The sequence below is a fragment of the Lissotriton vulgaris genome, chromosome 6 (assembly GCF_964263255.1).
Source record: "Lissotriton vulgaris chromosome 6, aLisVul1.2, whole genome shotgun sequence".
NCBI lineage: Eukaryota > Metazoa > Chordata > Amphibia > Caudata > Salamandridae > Lissotriton > Lissotriton vulgaris.
The window spans coordinates 1832903461-1832921966 of record NC_141694.1 but is presented as its reverse complement, the minus strand read 5'-3'; the positions used below and the strand labels follow the sequence as shown (position 1 = coordinate 1832921966).

The window sequence follows — 18506 nt, the reverse complement described above, 5'->3', positions numbered from 1 at the left end:
AGTTAACAAAGAACAATTGTTACTTTCCTGTAAATGGTGGTTCTCCAGTATTGGGCCTCAGTAGGGTAATGGAGTGACCGCTAACCGGTATCTACTTTGTCTGTTGAGACTCCAGTAGCCTGTGACATACTCTACCAGTTACAGGCCCTAAACTATGGTTTCCTCCCATGACCCGCCAGATACTTGATGGTTCAACACGCTGTATAACCCGCCGGATACTGCTGTTGTCTGTATACATAACCAATTAGGTGAGTTAGAAGCTATACCACCTTCCCTTGTTGACGCGATTTGTGTGTTTTGTTTTTAACCAAAAGGTTTTTACAGATGTCCACAGGAGCATGCCCACCACATTGCTCACTAAGGATTTGCACGAACACTCATTCATTTATGTTGAACTCACATGCTAGCAGCACCTGATCTAGCATGGCACTAGGAATGTACATTATAACCCTTTCTTTGATTTCCGTACCTGTTGTGATTTGCTCCTTTTCTCCCAATCCAGGTGGATGCAGCCCAACACAGGTATCACGCAGGAAACACCTATTTTTCTGTGAGCGTATTACACTCGAATGTTTTCTAAATATTAGGCATTAACCATACTGACGTAGACAGTCGATACCTGAAATATACTTTCTACTGATAGGTTCTGAAGAATCGCTAGCCATTGCACTAGAGCGAGAAACATGTCGACCGACTATAGCACACACGAAACTATGACTCGTGAACCGGAAGCATAACATTCCAGCGAGTACCGGATAGTTTTCAATTTTAATTAGAGCAGGGGACCCCCAGAGTAAAGTCATTCCTGGTACTCCTAGCTTTATTTTAACCCACACTCACACGTCTAAGCACTTCTGGCTCCACACCCGCACTTCATCTAAACGGCAGTTAGATAAAAGATCTCCGCCAAAGAGCCTCTCTTTGAGGTGTCGCCCGTTGGGTAATGCACCGCCGACCCAACGAGGAGCAAGCCCAGATGATGAAGCATGACACCTGAAAGGGTGTGTGAGAGCATTACATCCAACAAAATGTATGCCCAACTGTAGGACTCTACGAGGCCCTACAACATCCTTCACACCACAGGGACACGTACATTCCTTAAGCTTAGGAACAGCCCAGCTTTTTTTGGTAATCTTTCCAGTATTGGTGTCTTTCATAGATTCACATGCTTTAATATTCCCCGTTGTCGAAGTGGGAGCCCCACTGTAAATAAAATAGCAATAAAACCAATAATATATGTATATAAAAACATAATTACATACATTCCAAAATCATAAATACCTATAAGTACCAAGGTTAGCATTAACACATAGAAGAAAAAGAACACTTTATAGCATATCCATGTCATTATGTTAGTGCAAACTACAGCCAATCATTCGCAAGCACCCCTCTAGAACCTTCTCCTCAGAGGCTCAAGCCCTCAGATTTTCGTAGCACAAGAGTGACAAAACAGTCTAGAAGAAAAAGCGAGCCTCTGAGGGAAGGTGGGTGGGTCGCATGTGAATCTATGAAATACACCAATACTGGAGAACCACCGTTTACAGATAAGTAACAATTGTTCTTCTCCAGTATTGGGTGTCTTTCATAGATTCACATGCTTGAATAGAATATTGAGCAGTAATAGCTGGCCGCAAGACAAAATAGCAGTGCATTAGCAAGAAAATGCAATGAAAGGACATAAAGCTGCTAGACAGATAATAGTAGAAACCATACAGGCGGAGGGAAGGAAAGAGGCTCACCTTATTTAAAAAGATTGCGAAGCACCGCTTGGCCCACTGCTGTATCAGCTTCGGTGATCGTCTCAAGGCAGTAGTGCTTTGTGAAAGTGTGTCTGCTGAACCATGTGGCTGCTCGACATATTTGGTGAATCAGAACACCAGCAAACAGGGCAGTAGAAGATGACATCGCCCTGGTGGAGTGAGCTCTCACTGTAGATTGAAGAGGCTTGCCGGCCTTCTGATGACAGAAAGAAATTGCTGAGGCAATCCAACGTGCAACAGTTGGCTTGGTAACAGAACGTCCCTTGCGCATGCGTCCTTAAGCAACAAACAGTTGATCAGACCTACGAAAAGGCGCTGTCCTGTCGATGTAGAACTTAAGGCATCTTTTAACGTCCGATGAATGCAAACGTTGCTCCGCCGGAGTTTGGGGATTAGCGAAGAAAGTCTTTAAGAACACTGGTTCGTTGAGGTGAAAGTCAGTTGGCACCTTAGGCATGAATGCCGGGTAGGTGTGAAGAACAACACAGTCCGATTTAAATTGAAGGAACGGAGGCTGAATGGTAAAGGCGTGACGTGAGGAGGTCAAAGCAAGAAGAAGGGCCACCTTCCAGGTCAAAAATGTCCAATCCGCTTTGTGGATGGGCTCAAAAGGCACCTTCATCAATTGCGCCAAAACAACATTGAGACGCCAGGTAGGAGGAGGACGCCGAATGGGCGGGAACATCCTTAACAGCCCCTTGAAAAACAGCCGAATTACTCTGGAAGAGTGGAGAGAGGAAGACCCATCCTGCCTAAAACGACATATTGCTGCTAGGAAGACCTTCAAAGGGGAGTGGGAAAGTACTGACTGAGCTAAGTGCAGAAAGAATGGTAGAAGCTGGGCTGGGCAGGAGAGGAGTGCACAGGATGGATGTTGGCAGATGCACACCAGTGACATAATTTTTTCCACTTCAGCTTGTAAGTCTTTACTGTGGACGGAGCTCTCGCATTGGCAAGAAAGTCTCTGCATGATGGCGAAATATTTAAGTGGGCAAATTCAAGGTGCTCAGGTTCCAGGCCAATAATTTGAGAGAGGAGGGGTCCAGATGACAGATCTGACCCATGACCATTGTGATGAGATCCACTCGAGGAAGAAGGAGGATGGGTTCGCACTGTGAGAGAAGCAGCAGTTCCGAGAACCACGCTTGTCAAGGCCATCTGGGAGCGATCAGGAGAATGTGGCACGGCTGTCTCCGCATTTTACACAACACTCGAGGAACCAGCGGAAAGGAGTAGGCAAATAGATTACACCAGTCCATCAATAGGGCATTCCCGCATGACCCTTGATGGGGAAGCCAGCTTGCATAAGACTGGCATTTCCGGTTCACAGGGCTCGCAAAGAGATCCATGTCCGGGCGACCCCACAGCCGAAAGATTATGTCCAGAGTCGGCTGATGCAACTCCCACTCGTGGGTCAAGGACACGGACCTGCTGAGGGAATCTGCTAGGATGTTGGAGATGCCTGGTAGGTGAACCCCTGTCAGTGTATTTTGGTGACGGATTGCCCAGTCCCAGATGCTCTGTGCCAGCTGAGAAAGGAGCGGTGACTTGGTGCCGCCCTGTTTGTTTACATAGTGCATACTGGTGGTATTGTCGGTTTGAATGAGCACTGATTCTCCCTGGAGTAGAAGATGGAAAGACTTGAGCGCCAGGAAAATGGCCATTAGCTCCAGTCTGTTGATGTGCCAGGAACGTTGAGACAGGGTCCACTTGCCCTTTATGGATAGCCCCTGAAGATGTGCGTCCCAGCCTTCCAGGGAGGCATCCGTGGTAAGGACGAGCTCCAGACCGATGGTTAGGAAAGAAGTGCCTGCAGCGATGTTTGACGGTTGAGCCCACCATTGGAGAGCGGACCTCATCCGAGCGGTCACCAGGACCAGATCGTTGAAAAAGCCGGTGACCTGACGCCACTGTTTGTCCAGTTCCTCCTGAATTGGGCGACTCTGGAGCCTGCAATTTGGGATCAGGGAGATGCAGGAGGACGCCATACCAAGAAACGACTTCAATACACGAACAGAAACTGACCCTTTTGAACGAATGAGAGCCATTAGGCGTAGAATCTGCAGCTGACGCTCGTGAGACACGAATACCTTTGCCAGCGAAGTATTCAGAGTGGCGCCTAGAAAGGTCCTGCAGGGAGCTGGATCGACCTGAGACTTCGACTTCTCGGTGTTGATGGAGAGACCAAGGGAGTGGAATAGTGTCTGACAGAATCGAGTGTCCAGAGACGCCGGACGGCGAGATTGCGACTTGATGAGACAGTCGTCCAGGTAGGGAAAGATTTGAACGCCCTTCAAACGTAGATATGCCACCACCGGGGCCAAGACTTTTGTTTAGACGCAAGGGGCGGAGCGAAGGCTGAAAGGCATTGAATTGAAAATCTCTGCGCCCTACCCGGAAGTGCAAGTACTTCTGGTGTTTTCAAAGTATCGGCACGTGAAAATAAGTGTCTTGGAGATCAATAGTGGTCATGAAGTCATCTTTCGAGAGAAGGCGGAGAAAATTCTTGAGCATGCGGAAAGATTGGCACTTCAGGTACTTGTTTAAGGCTCTTAAGTCGAGGATCGGACGCCATTCGCCGGACTTCTTGAGGACAAGGAAAAACCAGGAATAGAATCCCATCCCCTTCTGAGACTTGGGAGCCACTTCGATGGCACCTTTCTGAATAATGAGTCGAATTTGTTGAAAGAGCTCCTTGAGGTGAGCCGTAGGTGGACCAGTTGGAGGAGTTGGAGTTGGAGAAGCGGAGCCTCTGTAGGAGGACTTTCCTCTGTATGACTTGGTAGACTGTTGCCGATAGGACTGCTGTCACTGGGAGGAATATCTCTGATTTCCTTGGCCGTAGGAGCGGTACTGGTTGGATCCGCCGCGAAAAGAAGAGGAGGTGCCGCGTCTCTGTATCCTTCTTGATGGTTTGAAGTGCGTTGTCTACATGTTGGCCAAAGAGCGATTCGCCGTCATAGGGCATGTCAAGGATTTTCGCCTGAACCTCCTGGTGAAAAGAGGTGGAACGAAGCCAGCCCTGACGATGTAAAACGGCTGCCCCCGCAAGCTGACGAAAACCAGTGCACGCAATGTCCACAGAGCAGTCGATAATCTCTGATGACGCTCTCTCTCCCTCCTGAAGAATCTTGAGAGCCTCTGCTCTGGAGGGCTCAGAAATGAGGTTGATAAAAGAAGACATATCCGACCACATCTGGCGGTCGTAGCGCCCCAGAATGGCCAGAGAATTTGCAGCCCTCACTGTGGGAGAAGCCATAGTGGACAATTTTCGGCCAATGGCAACAAGACGACGTCCCTCAAGGTCAGGAGGAGCGGTAATAGGAGAAGACGGATTCCTGGAACGGCGCGGCGCTGTGCGGCCTGGGTGATCACGGAATCGGGTTTAGGGTGGGCTACCAGGCAAGCTGGAGAACCCTGGGGCGCCCTATTTTCTTCTCCAAACGAGGACGAAGCGCCGGAATAGAATTTGGCGTCTGCATCAATTTGACACCCCGCGTTCCAAATGATGTCAATTATGGGCACTGTCCGGACCTGTTTAAAAGGATGACTCTTGAAATCATAAAGAAAACAGTCCTCATCCTTCAGAACCATAGGAAGCTTAAAGCGCAGCGCCGCTCGGTCCATAAGTTGGTGAAAAACAGCTATATCCATGGGAGGGTAATCCCCTGGACCCGAAGGTGGGGGAGATGGTGTCTGGATCTGATAATCTTCCCAATCTGCCATGTTCCCATCATCATCATCATCATCAACTTCGCCGTCTTCCCGATCTGGGCGAAAGTCATCATCGTCATAAACCGTTGCATGGACCTGAATAGAGGTTGTAGATGGTGCAGAAGGCGCAGCTGGCTCTGGCAGTGAAGTAGAGGGAGGAGCTGCTGTAGTTGTAGGCACCCTAGGTTGTGGAGACCCCTGTTGAGACGGTGGAAAACGTCTAATATAATCCTCCAACATGTATTGGAGATTAGAAATTAGGGAGAGCTGTATTTGTGCTGTGGGAACCTGAGCAGTAGGTTCCTCCTCATGAAAGTAAGGATCTTCCTGATCATCCTCATAATCCTGACATTTAATGACCAGCTCCAAAGGGCTTCGAGCTGCCCGGAATCTATCATCTTCCTCCTCATCAGAACCAGAGTCCTGTTCCGAACCAGTGGCAAAAAGAGTTGATGGAGGCTGAGAGTAACGTGGAATCGGAAGCTGATCCAAAGGCACATGTCGACATTGGTGCAGAGGGTCAACAGCAGAAGCCCCAGAAACAGATGAAGAAATTGGCACCAGAGTCAATGATGCGAAGGTAGACGACGACAGTAACACCGTCGACAGGACAACCACCGTCGATGAAGCCGCCGACGACAAGACCACAACCGTCGACGAAGCAGCCGTCGACGAAGCCGTCAGCGGCAAGACCACAGCCATCGACGAAGCCGCCGTCGACGAAGCCACCATCGACGAAGCCACCGTCGCTGGAGCCGCTGCCGACAAAACAGTCGTCGACGGAGCACCCGCCGATAAAGAGGCTCTCTTCACAGCAAGCGTCGACGAAGATTTCGATGTCAACGAGACAGATTTGAAGCTCACACACACCCGCGTCGACACTGACTACGTCGACGCAGCCGCCGTCGACGACCCGTTATACACAAAAAGGTTATGGGTCCTAACCACTGGCCAGCCTGGACCTCAACAATTGAAGGAACAGAGCAAAAGTGGCTTGCCAGGAAACTTTTGAATCCTAATTGTAACCCACACAGCCCGAAAGTACTGCGTGGCCAAACTATTTACTTAGCAAAACATTTATTTGATTTTACAATCACATTTCAAAATTCATAAAAACATGTCGCCCAAAATGGAAACACTGTCACAAAACAGCCAAGTCAAATACAAAAACAAACAAATGTGTGCACAATGGGTCCAAAAAAATACACAAACATGAATATTGAATCATGAGACAATTACATGACACCAAAATGTAACTTAGAAAACATTATATACATTTCAAATGAATTGAGATCAACGGAAACATTTAACATATAAACAAAGGGCCAGTCCTATAAACTCAAACTACCAGTGGACAGGCGGAATTAAGGATGGAATGTATGTAATTATGTTTTTATATACATATATTACTGGTTTTATTGCTATTTTATTTACTGTGGGGCTCCCACTTCGACGACGGGGAATATTCAAGCATGTGAATCTATGAAAGATACCCCAATACTGAAGAACAGTTGTTATTCGTACATGCAAACACAGTATGTGCAATAAAAAAAGAATTGTTTCTTAGAAAGGCAAAAAACGTGTCCCCGCAGCACGTGCTCTGCAGTTCACCATAAATACCGATCAAGCAGCATGCTTAATCTAACTTCATCCGAAAGGTTCTAAGATTATGATGGAGTGGCCCTGGCACACGTTTCAGTTTGCTTACTGACAGGCCAGAAATAACACTGGATATTAGGAACAATGCGCTATTTATATTAGGGCACCATAACAATATTTCATGCCATGGTAAAAAACAGACTTACTCATTTCCATGAACAGCTGGCGCTTCTCAGCCATTGTCCTTCTCCTCTTCCCACTCTCTTCGATCATTCTGAAAAGAGAACAGCGATGAAATCACTGTATCGAGACAACTACAAGACCGTGCAAAGAGAACCACCTCTGAATCCGCCTTCAAGTAATGATGCATGACCCCTAGCAGCGGGCACAGTGATGCATGAGCCATAGCAGCGTGCACAGTGATGCGTGAGCCCTAGCAGCGTACACAGTGAAGCGTGAGCCCTAGCAGCGCGCACAGTGATGCATTAGCCCTAGCAGCGTGCACAGTGATGCATGAGCACTAGCAGCATGTACATGGATGCATGAGCCCCAGCAGCCTACACACTGATGCATGAGCCCTAGCAGTGTGCACATAGATGCATTAGCCCTAGCAGCGTGCACAGTGATGCGTGAGCCCTAGCAGCGTACACAGTGAAGCGTGAGCCCTAGCAGCGCGCACAGTGATGCATTAGCCCTAGCAGCGTGCACAGTGATGCATGAGCACTAGCAGCATGTACATGGATGCATGAGCCCTAGCAGCCTACACACTGATGCATGAGCCCTAGCAGTGTGCACATAGATGCATTAGCCCTAGCAGCGTGCACAGTGATGCATGAGCCCTAGCAGCGTGCACAGTGATGCATGAGCCCTAGCAGTGTGCACAGTGATGCATTAGCCCTAGCAGCGTGCACAGTGATGCATGATCCCTAGTAGTGTGCACAGTGATGCATTAGCCCTAGCAGCGTGCACAGTGATGCATGAGCCCTAGCAGTGTGCACAGTGATGCATTAGCCCTAGCAGCGTGCACAGTGATGTGTAAGCCCTAGCAGCGTGCAAGGTGATGCGTGAGCCCAATCAGCGTGCATAGTGATGCATAAGCACTAGCAGCATGTACAGGGATGCATGAGCCCTAGCAGCCTACACACTGATGCATGAGCCCTAGCAGCGTACACAGTGATGCATGAGCCCTAGCAAGATGCACAGTGATGCACAAGCCCTAGCAGTGTGCACAGTGATGCATGAGCCTTAGCAGTATGCACAGTGATGCACGAGCAATAGCAGTGTGCACAATGATGCATGAGCCCTAGCAATGTGCAGAGTAATGCATGAGCCCAAACAGCGTGCACAGTGATACATGGCCCTAGCACTGTGCAGAGTTATTCATGAGCCCTCCCAGTGTACACAGTGGTGCATGAACCCTAGCAGTGTACACAGTGCTGCATGGACCCTAGCAGTGTGCACAGCAATGCGTGAGCCCAAGCAGCGTGCATAGTGATGCATAAGCACTAGCAGCATGTACAGGGATGCATGAGCCCTAGCAGCCTACACACTGATGCATGAGCCCTAGCAGCCAACACACTGATGCATGAGCCCTAGCAGCGTACAAAGTGATGCATGATCCCTAGCAGCATGCACAGTGATGCACGAGCCCTAGCAGTGTGCACAGTGATGCATGAGCCCTAGCAGTATGCACAGTGATGCACGAGTCCTAGCAGTGTGCACCGTAATGCATGAGCCCAAACAGCGTGCACAGTGGTGCATGAACCCTAGCAGTGTACACAGTGCTGCATGGACCATAGTAGTGTGCACAGTGATGCATGAGCCCTAGCAGCGTGCATAGTGTTGCATGAGTCCTAGCAGAGTGCACAGTGAGCATCAGCCTTCACTCAACAGTAACATCCTGATTCGTACTTCACACAATCCGAATAGTTCTTTTGTGACACACGCCACAATGGATATATTTGTAAAAAATCTTGAAACGGAGCACTACCTTGCTGACCACACAAATAATTAACAAATAATTAAAATAACTATCTTTTTTTAATTAGAGTTCCATAGCAGCAAAATATAACAAACAAGAAAACCATATATAATACAGCCAATAAAACTCATGAAAAACAACCATCATAATTACGGTTGTAGGCCCCAGTCCTAACAATATCCTCAATTTACAGTTAGACAAACTATATCCTCTATATTAAACCTAATAGCCTAAATTACCCAGCCATTTACTCTCTCATTGCCCCCCCCCCCATATCAATAATCATAATTTCGTTTAACGGGGTATGATATAGATTAAATATAATTTTATAATGTTGACTTTAAGGATTGGCTGCACACCGAATCCTTCTTGCCAAGTCGATGGATTCTTCCAATGAGATTCCGGTATTCCCCAACCAAGTTCTCCATTTCAGGTTATGCTTTTCTAAGTCATCCAATCTACCCTCTAACAATACTTTATAGATTGCCCCGATCTTCTCACGCCGTCTAATAAATTCTACAATTTTAACCTTCATAATGTAAATAAGGTGTTTCGCCAGAAAATCTCTAATTTGTAAATACTTGAAAAAGTACATAGAGGGTAGATGGAATTTATCCACCTGCTCAGCAAATGAATGCATTTGCCCAGCGTCTTGATATAAATCCCCAAGACAGGTAACCCCCCTCCTTCTCCAGCCTATAGCCACCTGGTCCCTAAAAATCGAGGGGAGTACTCCAACGGAGTTAATAGGGTATACATAGAAGATACAGGAATCTCAAAGCTCTTCCGTACAGTATTCCACACTTTACACAAGGCATTCGGTACCTTGAAGCGTGTTCTTTTAAAATAGCTACCATCCACGCTATTAAAGAGGGAGTGCTTTACTTCTGAGCCTAGAATCATCTGGTAGATTGAGGTTGCTTCAGCTAAGTTACTTATACCCTCTCCAGTAAGTAATAATCGCACATTAACCAAAATATATGAATAATAATACAAAGCAAAATCCGGTATTATAGACCATCCTCCCCTTTCACGGGAGAGAGTCATATATCGAGCTGCTCTACGAGGTCTCCCCGGGGCCCACATATATCTGAAGCACAGTGATTGTAGATATTGAATTTGTTTATGGGAAACATCCAATGGTACTGCCCTGAAAAGGTACATAACCCGAGGTAGAACATTCATTTTCAACACATTTGCTCTGCCTACTAATGACAGGTGGCGATTCTCCCACTGAAAAAACAGACTTTAAAACCAAACTCAAAAACATCTATTGCAAAATATCTAAACTACACAAATACCTAGGGCCAGAAAACACAATTTGCATCTAAACCTCCTGTCAAGCACTCACCCCCTCTATTATGCTAGGAATGAGTTGGAATAGTAAATGAAACCCTGCAGTTTAGCTGGCTTTAGGAATACATTTTTTGTTCTAGAGAAACATTTATGTATGGTGGATATTTCGCTCTGGATTCGATTCCATTTTGCGAACTGTTTTTTTTTCTGTTGATGTTTTCACATTGAACCCTTAAAAAGCTTGTACTAGCACGTGACATTCAGTGGTGGCAGGTGATCTTGGAAAGTAGTGAGGCGTAGTACTTTCCAGGAATTTACGCCATATTATTTAAAATTTGCGTTGAGAATTCCCAAATGTTAACGTTTAACTTCATTGTGCCAATTGTAGCATTTTTTTATAGTTACCCCCATGCCAAGAATTTCATACAACATGCCAATATAGAATGTTGCCATTGGTACAGCCCATGTACCATTGGAGGCTATTGCAAGATGGTTTCCTTTCCCGACGCGACCCCTCAGCCCTAACATGACTCAACTGCCCTCTCTGAGGCAAAGTACCACCTCCAGTGAGCTTGAACCAACATTTTGCTATGGATGTCTAGTATTACGTCTAGTGTTTCAGGGTCTGCATTTTGCATTGGGGCCCTTTCTTATGCCCAACATTTCCTCCCGTAAGCAAGCAACAGCTTTTTTCAATATGGGCATGATGCCACGAATCCTTACTAGTATGTCAGGGTCTTTATTTTGCCATGGGTGCCCTTCCTTATGTCAACAATTATATCTAATACGCCAGTCACAGCAGGTTACATTGGGTGCTATCATAAGCCCAATAATATATTGAGGATGCCATAGACAACAGCATACTCACAAGCATAAAACACGCAAGCAAACACTTTCTTTCATACTAACTCACTCGCGCGTTCACTCTCTTCCCTCTCATTCACTCTAGCTCACACTCTCTTTCTTACTCGTTCTCACTCATACTCACTCCCACTTACACAACACATACTCATTTGCTGCTCTCAAGTACAACCAGACTTACTCACTCTCAATGACTCTCGTGCAACTGCACCAGCTGTAGCATGGACAGCTAGACCCCTGACTAGCTTCCACACCCTCTCACAATCTCCAATCACTCACTCCTTCGAACGTACTCACAGTCCTTCAGTCAGAGTCTTTCACTTATTCATAAACTCTCCCTTCTCACGCACTTTCACTCATTGACACTCTCAAACACAGACACACGCTCACAATCTCATTCATTCTCAATCCCTCACAAACACATACATACACAGAGTAAAAATATGTTTCTTTTTACTTACCCTGCAGGACATTGGAACCAGCCAGCCATGATTCCCAATAAGGAGCCAGACAAAGCAGCAAGTTCAGGTTTGAAAGGGAGAAAGACCCACCTCAATCACTCTCCCAGCTTCTTGATAGGACTGGAAGCACAGGCCTATAAGAAGACTGGTCCTGGCCGGGGTTCACGCCCCAGCTGCTCTGTGTGGCTTCTCACTGGCCTCAGGGATGCACGTTTTCGCACACATGTTCTGCTGCCTGAGACATGCACAGTAGATCTGCTAAATAAAATGGATTGTGTCTGTGTGAGAGCACCGTGGTTGAAATACGCCCCTCAGACATGCGCCGTCCAGCCACCTCCAGAGTGTGATGTTTTTAAACAGAACTCTGGAGCTGGGTCGTGCCTCAGCCTCCCCCGAGTCCCCTCATCCTCCTGTCATCAGGAGCCTGGCGACAAAGATAAAAGGGCCGATCTGCTCTAGCAGTGTTTAGGAAAAAACAAAAGTCGTGTTTTCATGAACACTGTTTATTTCAATACTTAGCAGTTGTAGCAAGGTGCAGTAAGTGGGCTGCACCTGGAAGCCGTGGTAAGGAGCCGCTATTGGTGGCATTTACAATACACACAAAGGGATTTGATGTTCTAACCTCGGCATATACCGCTAAAATAACATTCTTAAAAACTGCGTTTAAAGTCATTTTATTTGAGATCAATGCATCTATCTGTGCATCTACCTATCTGGGCATTTATCTATCCATCTTCTAGTGAAGCAATAGCAGTCTGAGCCCTACTCACTGAGAAGGGCCAACCGCCTCTCCTTTTACAATGCCAAAAAAAGGCCACTCAGCACACTGGCTATGTAGGTACAGTTATAAGGCTCCCACACAACAGGTGCCTGAGCTTTCAATAGACATATATGTAAGTGAACTAGAAAAATGGGCAAATCCAAATCTACGCGTTTAATATTTGTAATGCATGTAATGATGGAACTAACATCTAAATCCCTTCCAGAAAGATGTTTGGGTTTTCCTTATGCTATTATTCTATTACAGCACAAGGCATGAGGAAAACACATACGGTCTCCTTCTGAACCTTCTAAATGCTGAAATGCTGCAAGCTATGACAATAAACAACACTTTTTACAACAGCAGAGACCAGGAGAAGGCAGTGCCCAGCAGTACCAGGTAGTTAGCAGAAACTTCTCTCATGGATGTGAACAGAAGAGATACATGTCTGGCTTGTTAAGGGTGTGGCTGTAAGAGCCAGTTCTTAATTGGTGTTGTATAGTAGCATTTGTGTAGCACTTACTACCCCAGGAGTATAACAAGCTACACGTAATACGTGTGTGCTTGAACGTTTTTTTTGCCCTCATTTGTTCATAGCCGATATATATTTGAGAGGCCGAATGTAGAGACAGAGGCAAAACCCACAGAGGAAGAGGCCCGAAATCTAATGGCCTTAGATCACCAGATTTTGGGGACTCCCGATCACTTCATTCACTGAAGGCGTGTTCACAACACTTCGGGTTCACACCTGGCCACGACCAATCCTCATGGTCCATCACGCTGTCCCCCAGGCACGCTCTCGAGTATAACAGGTCCCGCAGAGGGTTCTGCTCTGGGATTATCAGTCCACATCCAATGGACTATCCCTAACCTGTATGGCTAAACATAATCATCGGACTGAAGTCCCCTAACTTTTACTACAAGAAGAAAAAAAAGAAAAGAAAAAGAAAAAACGTGTTCACCAAGGTATAGGTGGGGAAAGAAAAAAAAATAGGTCATTGAAAAGATGTTTACTACACTATACCTAATGTGGCCCTTCAACTACTACTATCTGGTTTTACAATAATTGTCCCACATACCCCAAAAACTAGTTTTTGTTGTTGTGCGTATTGCCCTATCTAATTTGGCAACCCTTTGGACTGAGTTGATCCATTCACTCTCTGACGGAGGGACAGGTAAAACCCATTTAATACATAGTTCCCTTCGTGCCAGTAAAATAAGCACAAACATTAAGCTTTTACTCTTCTTCGACAAACCAGTTAAAGTATCCTCCTCTGGAGTTACCCCAACAATTTCCTGTAGGAGACTCACCTTTCCTTCAACCCCCATGATGCTGAAAATCGTCTCACCAACTTTCTCCCAAAATGATTGAATTGCAGGGCATCTCCAAAACATATGTACTTCATCAGCCTCTATTTCCCTGCACTTTTGACATATCACTCTCCTGGAACCAAACTTGGATAGTCTTCTCGGGGTCCAATAAGCCTTGTGAACTGTAAATAAATGATTTTTCCTTAATGGAGCAGCTTTAACACTTTGCCACAGAAGAGATAGAGATAATTGCTATAGGGTATCCCGATCGTAGCTCGGCAGCTCTTTCCTCCAAATAGATCCGGGCCACTGCTGCAAATCTTCATGGTATTGGATGATATTCCAGTACCATATGGCAATTTCCCTCCGTCCCACTGGAAAAGTCGCTGCCTTCCGTTCAAGACACCCGTTTCCAATTCCAGTTTTTTAAAGTGATTTAGCCCAGCTTAGTAATTGAAGATACTTAAATTTGGAGATGTCCTCCCTCGTTGCAACTAGAAGACTTGGCCATGATATTAATCCATCGTCCTCCAACAACTCCCCCCACCTGTCTATTCCATTGTCTTGAATTGCTCTGGCTAGGGAGTCTTGTAAACAAATTGGGCTTCCCTGTGAGTTCCAAATTGGGGCCAAAGAACTATAATAGGGGATACGTTGTGAAACTCTTATTTGATACCATCCCCTGCAGGCTGCTAGTAGGACTTTTAATTTCACTTTCTTGTAGTATTTTGGGTCACCAAATGTAAACAAGAAGAACCTAGCTTGGGATTTATAAATAGCTGTTAAGGCCTGAAATAGTGGTGAAAATGCTGGGGTATCACCCAGTAGCTGTCTGAAGATTTTTAGATGGAATGCCCTCTGAAACTGGAGAAGATCTGGTGTTGCTATCCCACCATTCTCTTTTTTAGCTCTAAGCTTACGCCAAGCTATTCGGGGGCTTTTTGCCCATATGAAACTAATAAAAAGACTTTGGACCTTATTTATCCATTCCTTCTTAAACTCCAGAGGAATAGAATTAAATAAAAACATATATTTTGGTTGGATGGCCATCTTTACAAGATTAGATTTACCTAAAAAGGATAATGGCAAAGCCTCCCATTTCTGTAGTAAAGTTCTTTCTTTCGCTGTTACTTGATCAAAATTGGCCTTTGCTATTGATTCGATTTTTTGTACCACCACTATGCCCAGATACCTAATATTTTGCTTAATCTGTGGACAACTATAAAGTGTGTTCCATTGCATGATTTCAGTTTTGTCATGGTTCACTGCATAACCGGATATTTCGCCAAATTTTGTTATGATTTCCCAAATAGTCGATATTGAATCTTGTAAAAGACCCGTAAAAATCATTTGGTCACCCGCGTAAAGGCTTATTTTTTTTTCCCAATCATTACAAACAAAAGGAGTTATTTCCTGAGATTTCCTTAGCTTAATGGCAAGTGGCTCGATAAACATATCAAAAAGCAAAGGAGAAAGGGGGCACACTTGCCTGGTTCCTCTTCCTATTTTAAATTGCGGTGAAAGGGATCCATTTACCAATACCCGTGCAACTGGGCTATTATAAAAGGATTTGACAACTTGTAAAAACTTATCACCTAGATTGAAGCTCCAAATTATTTCTTGTAAAAACACCCAATTCACCCTATCGAACGCTTTAGCTGCGTCACAGGTCCTGATTGTTAACGGTTTTTGGTTTGTAGTGGCCAGGTCGATTGTGCCTATTAGTTCATGGGTTAAGTCGTGGTGGTGTCTACCCTTAATAAAGCCCTTCTGATCCTCGTGAATGACAAGACCGATCACCCTCTCCAATCTCTTGGTGATTAACTGAGTAAACATTTTGTAATCCGAGTTGAGTAGGGAGATCGGTCTATATGATTCACATATCTTTGGGTCTTTATTAGGTTTTAATAATATGATTATGGTGGCTGCTTGCCATGATACAGGTAAAGCCGATTGCGAGATGTAAATAGAATTAAACATATCCAATAATATAGGCGCTAACTCTACCTTTAAAATGGAGTAAATTTCATTAGGTAGAGCGTCGGGTCCTGCAGCTTTCCCTTTCTTCAAGTTTTTAATGCTTCCATAAATTTCCTCAATCGTGAAGGGAGCTGACAGTTCTTTCCTATTTTTTCACTAATACTTGGGAGATCAATATCTTAACGGAAGGCAGCTTTTTGATCAATATCTGGGCTTAGATTCTCTGTATAGAGATGTTGATAAAACCGTGAGAATGCTTGTTTAATCCCTCCCTCCTCTGTTATTCCTAGCCCGGTTTCCGGACATTTGATTTCTTTTATAGTATTCCTAGCTAGGTCTGCCCTTGTTTTCCAGGCTAAAAATTTGCCACAGCCTTCCCCATAATCATGGTTTGCAAATTTACTCGCCTCCCATTTTTGTTTTATCTTAATCTCTAAGTAGTCAGCTAAATTAGCCTTAGTCTTGCATAGTTCCCCTTCGTTTATTATGTTGTGATTATCATCTAGGACTCTCTGTGCTCTATTGACTGCCTTTTCTAGAACCTCAAGTTCTTTTTTTTCCTTTTTCTTATGTGATAAACCAAGACCGATTACTATACCTCTGAGGTAGGATTTAAAAGAATCCCAGATCGTGTCTAAAGGTGCGGACCCGAGGTAAATGTTGAAGAATTCCTTTGTGGAAAGTTTTAGGGTGGTTATTATTGTTAAATCCAATAGTATGGATCTATTTATAGTCCATCTCCTTTCGTCTGTATTGTGTTTTATCTCAAGATATAAAACAACTGCAGAATGGTCTGACAAATGTTCTGGTATGTGCAGTACCTTGCTTATCTGCTGACTAATTGAAGACGAAACTAGAAAGAAATCTATTCGTGACCTATGGCCATGCTTTTTGTTATAAAAAGTAAACCTCCCTGCTGCTTGACAAAGTTTGGGGCTCTTTGTAGACAAAATATCTATCAAGCCTAGTCTTGCATTATTTGTTTCACTACCGCCCTAATTTTTGGGGTTGAGGCTGCTGACCTCTTAGATGTAGAATTATGACTTGGATCCAAAATGGTATTAAAATCACCCCAATAATAATAAGAAGATTCACCTCAAGTAGATGTAAAAATAAAGTTTTCAGGGGTTCTGTGTCATCTAAATTGGGGCCTTAATACCCCACTAAAGCTACCCAGAGACCCTGTACTTTAAGCTTAACTATGATCCACCTCCCTGATGAATCAACCAATGTTTCTCCCAGTACACTATGACATGTTTTTTAATCAAAATTGCTACCCCTTTTGTAGTACCTGATTGTGATGTATATAAACAGTAATCTAGCCAAGGTAAATATTTTATTACATCTGGCCATTCCTCTTTGTTCAAATGTGATTCTTGAATAAGTATAATATCCGAATCACAGAGTCTCAGATACTCTAAAATTCTTTGTCTTCTAGGTATGACTCTTAATCCATTGACATTCCATGTCATTATCTTCAAATCACTAATTTTATTCTGTACCGGCATACCAACAAATAAAATAAAACACACTCCATGTTGCTTGGTAGACAAAAAAACCTAAATTACAGCTGTAACAATTGAGGACTTTTTTGTTTTTTTTCCCTAATGCTCCCTCACCCTTTGTGAAATTTTTCTTGAGATTTTTTTATACATTTTATTTCCTTACCTGTGCCCCCCTCACCCACCCTGGGGAACCCTCCCTTTTTTCCTGAGGTATAATATAACACCTCTTTTTGAGCCTTTCCCTGTCTCAGCGGGCATCTGTGTTTTAAATAACTTGCTGATGTGGCTTTCCTTTAGTTCCATCTATAAAGGTTCTTACTTCGTTGGGATCTCTGAAATTGTGCATTTTATTATTTAGCATCACTCTCAGTGAAGCAGGAAATCTAACTGTTGCTGTTGCTCCTAACCCTTTTAGTTCAGGGATAAATTTACCAGGTTCCCACTGACGATCGAGCGTGGTGCGAGAAAGCTCTGATCTAATTCGGTACGACCAGTAATTTTTAGGTCTCGACCTAGCGTACGAACACTGCGCAGCAGTGTCGGCGCAGGCCGAGATTTTATGTTATTACAGTATTGGGGACTTGAACCCGCCCCTTCTTCCATTGGCAAGCTCCATAAATGGAGGCTAGCCATTGGAAGAGATGGTTGTCAATTACTCTTTCCCCGTCACAACGCGATTCGGGGGCGTTTCCGTGTCTTTTTTTAAGTCCCGCCCCTTTTGTCGTCATGCCTTTCTGGGCGTTTTTTGTTGCCGGATTGATTTTTTCTGTTTGTATCTTTTATGTAATCCTAAGTCCTTATGTATCGCAACTGGTTCTTTGTAAAGCGCTCGGACACCTTCGGGTAATGTTCGCGCTATATAAAATCGCATTAAATAAATAAAATTAATAATTCCATGATTTATTGAAGTTGGGCTTGATTTGGTAGAAGTTTAGGGCTAGTTTGGGCTTCTTTCATAGAGGCAAATGCTCGTTTTCGAATTTGAGTTTAGAAACACAATTGGGGGGGGGGGGACACCTGTTCGTTTGCGGATGGAAATTCCACATATCCTCGCTAACTTAACTACTACTGGTGAGTGCAATAGTTTCCGAGGCAAGTATGCCCTTTCCTCCGATCCAGATCCGCCTGGCAGCCAGTGTGGCTCTAGACACTGCCCAGAGCCACCCGGGCTATACCATGGTCGGGACGACGTCACTTTCTGCGCCCAGCCTTCTGTTGCTTGCTGCTGCTGGCCTCGGCGTCTTCCCGCCAGGTCCTGTAGTCTCACCCCTCCCTAAC

The 18506-nt window shown here is 44.8% G+C and overlaps 1 protein-coding gene across 4 annotated transcripts in view; it reads right to left on the bottom strand.

Annotated features, from left to right (window-relative positions):
- The window catches only part of DTNB (dystrobrevin beta), a 1293049-nt gene that overhangs the window by 1029180 nt on the left and 245363 nt on the right, over positions 1-18506 (bottom strand). For all 4 annotated transcript variants that reach the window (XM_086928107.1, XM_086928108.1, XM_086928109.1 and 1 more), the window contains exon 3: positions 7280-7347. In XM_086928107.1, coding sequence (XP_086784233.1) covers positions 7280-7346 — 67 coding nt within the window. In that variant the 5' untranslated portion in view covers position 7347. The remainder of the gene's footprint in view (positions 1-7279; positions 7348-18506) is intronic.